The following is a 9,523-nucleotide window of genomic DNA, read 5'->3' as shown; positions in this document are numbered from 1 at the left end:
TATCGCGTCAAATTATTGGATAAGTCATATATTTGTTTTGAAAGCATTTTCTTATTGGTTAAACCGAAAACCGAACCGTTAAAGACCTAAAACCGATAAACCGAAAACCGATAACAAATATCTTATTGGTTTGGTTATCGGTTTAGCATATTTAAAAGCCGAAAACCGATAAACCGAACCGATATACTTATAACCGAACCGAACCGACCGATACACACCCCCTAGTAGAATGTAACAGAAATCATAGGACAAAAATTACTAGAGAAATACTACTATTACTATTAATGAAGGATAAGCAAGACAACACCCTACTACTAACAGCTTACTGTAATTTGTGTCATCCACAACCTCGTGACCTAACAACCTCATATCTAAGGTCATGCACGGCAGATACTTTTAAGGAAATATTACTTGCATCTGATGTGAATTTCTGTTTCCTTAGGGTCTTCACTCTTCAATGCATGTTCATTGTTTGTCTACTTGAGACTTCACTTGTATAGTAAACTCTCATGTTTAAGTAGGCCACAATGAGTAGAATCCAAATCAACATAACAGTAGACACACTTGTATGTCTTAATTCCAGCACAATAGTTACATATATAACTGATTGTAGGATCAAACAGTTGCAGACTAACAATTGTTTCATATCCTAAAATCTGACAAAGCGGATTTCCCTCCTATCCCTGTTGCATTATAATGAACTGCATAGTCCTTCACACTAGTTTCCCTATACCTCGCGGGATTTATCTTCTGATAACAACTCCCTAATTGGTCCATAAACTCTTGATGATAATGACTGACCCGTGGTAAAGAAACTGGCCACCGATACTATTGGACCAACACGGCTTGCCAGTACTCTGTGCAATGCTCTTCAGCTTGTCATTTGATATCAGCTGCAAATTTTCCAACAATACTGAGTTTAGCACATTAGAAATTCGAATCTAAAAATATCCCATGAAAAGCATGACATGCTTTGATATATGAGTTTATGCCACAAGAGCAGCTACAACAACAACAATAAACCCAATGTAATCCCACAAGTGGGGTCTGAGGAGGATAGAGTTTATGCAGATCTTACCCCTACCTTGGGAGGTAGAGGACGGACCCTCAACTCAATGAAAAGCATGATATGCTTTCTATATGAGTTTATGCCATAAGAACAACAACAACAAGAACAATAATAAATCCAGCGTAATCCCACAAGTGAGGTCAGGATAGAGTTTATGCAGACCTTATCCCTACCTTGGGAGGTAGAGAGGTTGTTCCAATTAATCCTCGGCTCAATAAAAAGCATGATATATGAGTTTATGCCACAAGTGCGTAATATATAAAATACAATTACCTGTAAAAGTTCACCAACATTTACTACTAATGCACCAGAGACAGGAGGAATATCAACCCAGTAATTCTTATGAATAACCTGAAGGCCTCCTAAATGATCTTGTAGCAGCACTGTGAGGAAGTCACTGTCTGAATGCTTGCCAACTCCAACAGTTAACTCTGGCTCAGGGCATGCTGGATAACAATGATACAAAACAGCAAGCCCCTCCGAACAACCAATGTCATTCAGATAGCTCGAGTTGAGGCCAAGAGCTTCAGAGAGTAATTCAAACAAAAAACGACCTAACTTCTTCACTTGCTCCGCGTACTCGATCAGAATATCCCTGCAGTAAAATAAAATAATGTACGTAACAGTTCATTAGACTTTGTGTATTTACTTCTTTCACGTTGATGAGTGAAAACTCTGGCTCTGCTATTGATTACGTTTACAAATGACATTTAGAGTATTAAGCCTTGCTATACCTCAAAAATGACTTATTTTTCTTTTTTAGTCTGTTTAAAAAAGAATAATCTCTTTTCTTTTTCGGTAACATTTTAATTTCAGCTCTCCACGTGGCATGTTTAAGGCCACAAGATTAAACGGCAATTTTATACATCTGACATAACTTTAATTTAGGACCACAAAATTCAAAAGTCTTCTTTGTTTTCTTAAACTCGGTGTCAAGTCAAACTAGGCCATTCTTTTTGGAACGGAGGGAGTACTACAATTTACAACAGAAACACTACAAATCATATTGGAAAAAAGCTTCAAGAACTTTGTTTGAACACCCTGAAAATGCATCTGCTTAACTATTGGGCATAAATTTCAAAATATGGTTGAAATCCGCCAGCATTTTCACTAAGGATATTCAAAATATAAAGAAATAAACACACGGAGACGCTAGGGGAATTCAACATCTACTATATATACCATCTAATTTTCAAATCAACGAGTAAATACCTACAAGCCTCTGGCAATTCATCAGCAGAAGGAGGTTGTGGGGCCATATTACAATAAGTAGTATCCCTCCAGTTAGCTGGTGCAGACTTAAACAGATCAAAATTGCTATTATACACAACTTTTTTCGATGTATCCCGTGTATACCATTGTTTCTTCACCTCAGTATCTTGCTCATAAAATCTTCTAACACCATTCAACATTTCTTCCAAAACACTTTGAGGAATTCCATGATTCACCACTTGAAAAAAAACCCACACTTCCGATGCATCGCATATTTTTTAGATGATTTCCTTATGTTGTATTGGATCTTTACTTATGCCATCCAAGTCTATAACAAGACTACAGAATTGATTTTTTTCAGGATTATTTGAAATTACAAATATAACTTTAATTATGTTACTTAATTATTTTAGTTCGAATTGGATTACATTTTTTATGAATCAAAAACCAAAAGATCCAAACCAAATAATATAAAATCAATCCGAAAAAATCAAATGCACACCAAGAAACAAGTCGTTGTCCTAAATAAGATAAAGCAACAAATTACATAATTAATTTCACTGAGGCACAAACAATTGCACACATGATGAATGAAATTGATGTTCCATTATACTTAACTGAACCAAAGCAAACAGATTTCATACATGACATAATTCATATCCTATGCCTACTGTCACAAAAGTTCCTAAAAAAGACTTTGCAATAGAATTCCTACATTGCTTGTTTATTTTGATAACCAAGAAATCCTCGAGGCTAACGAGGGCTCAAAACTCTATGGATAATGAGTCCACCTACCTAGTAACAATAATCTTCTCAACCAAATCACAGCAGATAGAAAAACGAAAAATCTTGGAGTCTATGTCGAGCTAAAACATACTGTTAAATCTGCACAAGGTAAGTAATTACATCAATTCTCATACGAACTCTATATTGACTTCACTTTGAAGGTTATGCAGAAAAAGGCAGTTTTTTATTTGTTTAAAGTAACGAAAACTGAAGTAGAGCCAAAAGTTAATTTTGAACATCCTCAAAATGAACCAAATCACAACATCCAAAGGAGGAGAGTTCCAACAGCTAAATCATTAATGTCCAATGATACCAGCTCGTATTATGTAGGGCAGTCCTTTGAAGCAGTAGCAATTTGAAACAAAATTTCGAGATCTTTTTTTTTTTTTTTTGATAACCGAGAAATCCGTCTGTGACCCGCCCTTTGGACCAATCACAGCCTTCTAAACTCGGTGGATAATGGGCCCGCCCCTCTACCCTTCTCCACTTAAATACCGGGCTTCGCTTTGCATGGCGTGGGGCTTGAACCTGCGACCTAAGCCACAAATCCTCCACCTTTTGCCACTTGAGCTAGGCCTTGGGGGTGAGAACATCTTTTCATTGGATGAAAGTGAGTTAGTATGCTAATTCCTCATCTGCAAATCTGCCCTTAGCAATAACTGAAATACATGTTCTCAAGGACAAACCAAGTAAAACAAATGGTAACTAGAAGTATTCTTTCAAGGATTAAAAAGGTTCCCGACCAGCTTCTGAATCGACAAAATTGGGGTCGTACATCTCATATTCATAATCAGCATCAAGGTCCTCCATTGTTCTGCCAAATACAAAGTGTTTTGTTCCCATGGTTGTAAAAGGCATCAGACCGAAAGCTCTGGCAGTTTTTATCTCCCTGGCAATCTTTCTTTGGGCCTTGGCACTAATTCCAGTCTATACATGACCGAAAAGAGAGAATAAGAAACACTTGCATATTCAATCGTCAAAAATTAGTCGATGGATTTGATTACGAACCTTGCTCCTCTTGTGGAGAATTCCCGCCTCCGTGATGAAGTTAGCTAGGAATCTCACATTCTGTATTGCAAATTTGTTAAAGGTATAAATCAGATAACTTCGTAAGAGTCAGAAGGCTCGCAATGGGCCAAAATTACAAGGCAGTACTTGGGAGGAAGATACTACTTTTATGTTTATAAGCAACATCACGGTGCTTAGAACATGATATTCAGCAACAATAAACTAAACAGAGATCTGATGCTAAGAATAACAAATAAGTAATATACGTGCTCAAGGGTGTTTCCATGTGCAGACATTGGGGTGCATATGTGGATACATTTTAAAGCCATACATGGTCAAAGTGATGTAGAACAAAGAATACAAACCCTGAAATCAGCTTTGCGCAAAACTTCCTCTGTCGTAGTTTCAAATTCATCCCTTTTTTTGGGCTTGCGAACTCCTGGTTTTCTAAGATCAAGATCCTGCATGATAATAATGAAAAGCTTAGAGGTGGACATGACAGCATCATAGGAAATATAGAGCAAGAGAACATGTTGAGCTATGGCAACAAATTAATGTCATCCATAAGTTTGCCCTTCCAACAGCGAACAAAGCATGAAAACGAGGTGTACTAGGAAATACACACTTAAGAGTATACAATTCTAGCAGGCCCAAACAATTGAATGTTTGATGGAAGCTGTTGAAAGTTGAAACACTAATATGGGTACAAGATATACAAAAACCACAGTGAGACATATCCTTACATGGAATTGACACTCAAGATGTTAAAAGCATACAACAAATGGTAGCTCATTACTCATACCTTGAGTTCATAAGTGTTCCCGGGCCAAAAGGTCATATCTGCTCTGTAAGCATAATCTTCTTTGTCTACTTCATCAGGATCAACCTGAAAATAGCTGGCTGCTTCCTTCAGCTTACCATCCATCCCATCTGATAATGTATTAAAACTCTCATCTAGACCATCAAGGATACTAGATCTGTTTCCAGAATTGAATGTGGAGCCTATACTAGATCTATCATAAGACTTTTCAGCGTCGTCAAGCTTTCTGAAAAAGGAGTTTGAACTTGGCCTGCTACCCGAACTATCACCAAAAATTCGTCTTTCAAAGTCTTCAGCAGACTCAAATGAGTTGGTGCTTTGCTTATCATCAGAGGCTGTGTAGTGACAAGGAAAGTTGTGTCCATTACCAGGGATGTAGATAAAATGCATATAATGAAAAAGGTGATGATGACCAATGATGAAGAAGCACATAATTACACAATAAAGAAGAATCAGATAAAGCTAGAGCGTCTTAAAGATGAAAATTAGTAATGTCAATTAGGATTGTCCAATATGAAAGGCAGACAATTTGTGAAGGATTAGTGAGCCAGTAAAATATCATCCAAGAGATGCTTGACCATGTTAGAATTATTTCCACTATCCAATCACAGGATGCCGATTGTCATTGTATGTTCAACATGCTCAGCTATTTAAAACTCCTAAACAACTTCATATTTTTTTTTGAGAAATAACTCCTAAACAGTTTTCTCCTAAAACAGTTTTTTTCCTGAGTGATCTTGGAAGATGTATGAGGAAAACCAATATTGACCAAGGCTCATTTAAGAAGCGATTAATCCCTGAAGTTCAAAAGAGTTCAAGGAGGGCAATTCGTATCTCAAGTTGAGCTAAGGAGTGCACAGTTCTACTTAATTCAAACACTAAAAATGAAATTTCTGAACAACGAGAACCGACCAGATCTAAATAGTTTGAGGTCAGCCACCTCCATTTTCTGGCGTAAAGTCAATAGAAAATTGCTGAACACCGATAATAGGATTCAAAATAAGGTCAATAAAACTAAATTTGCACATTTTCAGTTAGAGAAACTACAAATTAGCATGATAAAGTAAGGAATTCATTAGAAAATTGAATAAACAGTAGTACCTACCAAAATTCGGAAGTGCAGAAAAAGTCTGATGATGAGATGAATAACGAGATAGGCAAGCGTTGGCAGTCCTTAAGACACCTCGGACAATCTTCATCTTGGTGACGACGGTGGCAGCAGCGGAGATGGAAAACGGATTCGCCGATTTGATTCCTATTTGGATAATGGAAGCGTAGAGTGCTGTACATGGGCTTTGAAAATGGAGCTTTGGGCTGTGGATAAGTAAATTATTGGGCTACATAAACTCAATTTTGAGGGATAAACTTTAATTCTTACTTTAAAATTGCGCGAATACAGCCCAAAGAGTTGCCAACACACTATTTTTCAACATATACATATCTACTTCAAAATAAACTTCATCCAATTTCAAAATAAACTAAATCCAACTTCAAAATAAACTAAAAAACGATCAAACAACTAAACAACCTTAACTCTAACTAGTTTTGACTTAATTCCAACAACTAAATCTACCAACTAAATCACATATTTTTAACAACTTTAACTAGTTTAGTTTTGACTTAATTCCAACAACTAAATTCACCAACTAAATCACATTATTTATTTTAATTTATCTAAACAACTTAACAACTTTTTAACTTGAACTAGTTTAGTTTTGACTTAATTCCAACAACTAAATCCACCAACTAAACCACATTATTTATTTGAACTTATTTAAACTTATTAACTCTAACTAGTTTTACTTAAATCCACCAAACTAAACCACATTGTTTATTCGAACTTATTTAAACAACTAAACAATATTAACTCTTACTAGTTTTGAATTAACTCCACCAACTAAACCAAATGATTTATTTGAACTTATTTAAACAACTTTAACTCTAACTAGTTTTGACTTAATTCCAACAACTAAATCCACCAACTAAACCACATTATTTATTTGAACTTATTTCAACAACTAAACAACTTTAACTCTAACTAGTTTTGACTTAATTCCAACAACTAAATCCACCAACTAAACCACATTATAATTTTTATTTGAACTTATTTAAACAACTAAACAACTTTTACTAGTTTAGTTTTGAATTAATTTAAAACTAAATCCACCAACTAAACCACATTATTTAATTTAACTTATTTAAACAACTTAACAACTTTAACTAGTTTAGTTTTGACTTAATTCCAACAACTAAATCCACCAACTAAACCACATCATTTTAAATAATGAGTCAAACTAGCTAGGGGTTGATTAAACTTTATTTGAACTTATTTCAACAACTAAACAACTTTTTTTAACTCTTAACAATTTTGACTTAATTCCAACAACTAAATCCACCAACTAAACCACATCATTTTAAATAATGAGTCAAACTAGCTAGGGGTTAATTAAACTTTATTTGAACTTATTTCAACAACTAAACAACATTAACTATAACTACTTTGGAATTAATTCCAACAACTAAATCTACCAATTAATAGGATCAACTAGTGTTGGTACTTATGCTTATCAAACACATTATTCCTAAATTAAAGCTTAGTATCAACACTAGATGGACACAAATCGATCTTGCAAGAAAATCAATTTTGTCATCAATAGGATCAACTAGTGTTGGTACTTATGCTTATCAAACACATTATTCCTAAATTAAAGCTTAGTATCAACACTAGATGGACACAAATCGATCTTGCAAGAAAATCAATTTTGTCATCAATAGGATCAACTAGTGTTGGTACTTATGCTTATCAAACACATTATTCCTAAATTAAAGCTTAGTATCAACACTAGATGGACACAAATCGATCTTGCAAGAAAATCAATTTTGTCATCAATAGGATCAACTAGTGTTGGTACTTATGCTTATCAAACACATTATTCCTAAATTAAAGCTTAGTATCAACACTAGATGGACACAAATCGATCTTGCAAGAAAATCAATTTTGTCATCAATAGGATCAACTAGTGTTGGTACTTATGCTAAACAAATACATTATCACCTAATTTAAAGCTAAGCCAACCCTCGATGGACACAAATAAATTATCACAAAATTAAAGCCTAGTATCAATACTAGATGGACACAAACACATTATAGAAAACAATTGTACTTGAACTTTAGAAATTTAAACACATTATAGATAACGAATACTGTCTTATTGATTAAAGGTCTCCTTTTTTATAGGAGCATGCTGAAATTAGTTTCTGAAATGTTGTGCGCTCAAGGAGGTCAGAAGTTGAGTCCTTATCTATGTGCGCATGTTAGTGGTTTCCATACTTCAAAGGTAAAATGGTTTGACTTGATGCTACTACTTCATGCAGCCTTTCTATGTTCATATGTGCATACATAATATTGGCAGGAGTGACTGAATGTTCTTGCTTCTGCCTTATTGACTTGAATGGTTCTCCAATAGGACATGGCTATTTATACCTAAGCTCCACTTGTTAATTCTGAGGCTTCTTGTTTGTTTTATCCAGTGGTGTGTTTGTATATCTTTCAAACAAAGACGGTCTTTACGTAAAATAAATGCAGAAGAGTGCTCACTAACTTCCATACAACTGACTCTTGGGTAAGATGACTGATGAATGTCACAAATTGCTTGGGAATCAGTATGTCTTCTTGTTTCCATACAAAGATTGTTGGAATGAACTCTATTGTTTCAGAGTGTCAGTTTCATATTGAGATAAAGGCTGCAGTGAGTCAAGAGTTAATTTTTCTCTAGAGAGTCTAGACTCCTAATAAATCTACATTCACAGACATTGTTTCTCCTTCCATCCCAAGTTTGATTATCTAGTTTTGCCAGTCTCATATAACTAGAGCTTAAATAAATTTGAATAGTTTTAGAGTTCTAATATTAGAGTTATTTACAGACGTGTTTGAGAAATTGTTGGACACTACGTAAACTTCAATTTAGCTTTATTACAAGTACTGTTATGTATGTATGATGATTAATCAAATACCTGGATTACTAGAATTTCGCCGAAGAGGAGAGGAATGGAGATGCGAGGGTCTCGCTGTTGTTGTTGTCGTCTTCGATGGGGTTCGCCGGAGTTGGCTGCTCGTCGCTCGCTGGTCAGAGCAGCTGGAGCTGCTGTTTGTTGTTTTCGTCCTCACTGGAGTGAAGGAGAAGAGAGAAAGAGACTCGCCGGTCGGAGCTGGTCCTCGCACTGCTTCTGGCCGGCGCGGCTTTCGCTTGCTGGCGAGAAGAACGGATCGGAGGCGCCACCCGGTTTCCGGCTGGTTTTCGCGGTTGCTCGCTGGCCGGCGCCGTTCGCTGCTTCGCCTGAGCTGCTAGGAGAATAGAGGAGAGGGAGAGATGGGGAGGAGGAGATGAGAGGAAGATGAAGAAAGAAGGATGGCTTATACCATCTCCAACCCCACTCTATTTTACTCTCCATTCTCTATATTTGGAGAGTAAAATAGAGAAAGGGCTCTCCAACCACCCTCTAAATTACTCTCTATTCTCCATTTATAGAGAGGTGAATAGTAGTTCTCCACTATTCACACTCTCTATTTCACTTTTTCATTATTTTATTATTATTTTCTATTATTTTGTAGTTAACATATTATTTTT

The 9,523-nt window shown here is 35.8% G+C and overlaps 2 protein-coding genes across 2 annotated transcripts; both read right to left on the bottom strand.

Moving 5' to 3' along the window:
* Positions 1-764: 764 nt before the first annotated feature.
* LOC107061249 (1-aminocyclopropane-1-carboxylate oxidase homolog 1-like) lies at positions 765-2,481 on the bottom strand. Its single transcript, XM_015310157.1, has 3 exons — positions 2,252-2,481; positions 1,343-1,664; positions 765-893 (listed from the first exon to the last, which is right to left on the bottom strand). Exons 1-3 carry the CDS (start codon positions 2,479-2,481, stop codon positions 765-767), a joined length of 681 nt encoding a protein of 226 aa, XP_015165643.1.
* A 1,171-nt stretch (positions 2,482-3,652) lies between these two features.
* On the bottom strand, positions 3,653-6,232 carry LOC102593686 (uncharacterized). The gene is made up of 5 exons (XM_006350623.2): positions 6,001-6,232; positions 4,878-5,230; positions 4,441-4,536; positions 4,076-4,135; positions 3,653-3,994 (listed from the first exon to the last, which is right to left on the bottom strand). The coding sequence occupies exons 1-5, from the start codon at positions 6,092-6,094 to the stop codon at positions 3,794-3,796; spliced, it is 804 nt and encodes a 267-aa protein (XP_006350685.1). The 5' UTR covers positions 6,095-6,232; the 3' UTR covers positions 3,653-3,793.
* Between the last annotated feature and the right edge of the window lie 3,291 nt (positions 6,233-9,523).

Source organism: Solanum tuberosum, unplaced genomic scaffold (genome assembly GCF_000226075.1).
Source record: "Solanum tuberosum cultivar DM 1-3 516 R44 unplaced genomic scaffold, SolTub_3.0 scf00125, whole genome shotgun sequence".
Lineage (NCBI taxonomy): Eukaryota > Viridiplantae > Streptophyta > Magnoliopsida > Solanales > Solanaceae > Solanum > Solanum tuberosum.
This window is presented reverse-complemented; position numbering and strand designations above follow the sequence as displayed.

Excerpts from the sequence above, each read along its gene's own strand:
- LOC107061249 (XM_015310157.1), bottom strand. The coding sequence starts at position 2,481 with ATGTTGAATGGTGTTAGAAGATTTTATGAGCAAGATACTGAGGTGAAG. Across the intron at positions 1,665-2,251 it reads GTTGATTTGAAAATTAGATG|GGATATTCTGATCGAGTACG; the intron begins GTATATATAGTA and ends ATTTTACTGCAG. Across the intron at positions 894-1,342 it reads ATGTTGGTGAACTTTTACAG|CTGATATCAAATGACAAGCT; the intron begins GTAATTGTATTT and ends GAAAATTTGCAG.
- LOC102593686 (XM_006350623.2), bottom strand. The coding sequence starts at position 6,094 with ATGAAGATTGTCCGAGGTGTCTTAAGGACTGCCAACGCTTGCCTATCT. Across the intron at positions 5,231-6,000 it reads TTCTGCACTTCCGAATTTTG|CCTCTGATGATAAGCAAAGC; the intron begins GTAGGTACTACT and ends GTCACTACACAG. Across the intron at positions 3,995-4,075 it reads TTCTCCACAAGAGGAGCAAG|ACTGGAATTAGTGCCAAGGC; the intron begins GTTCGTAATCAA and ends GGTCATGTATAG.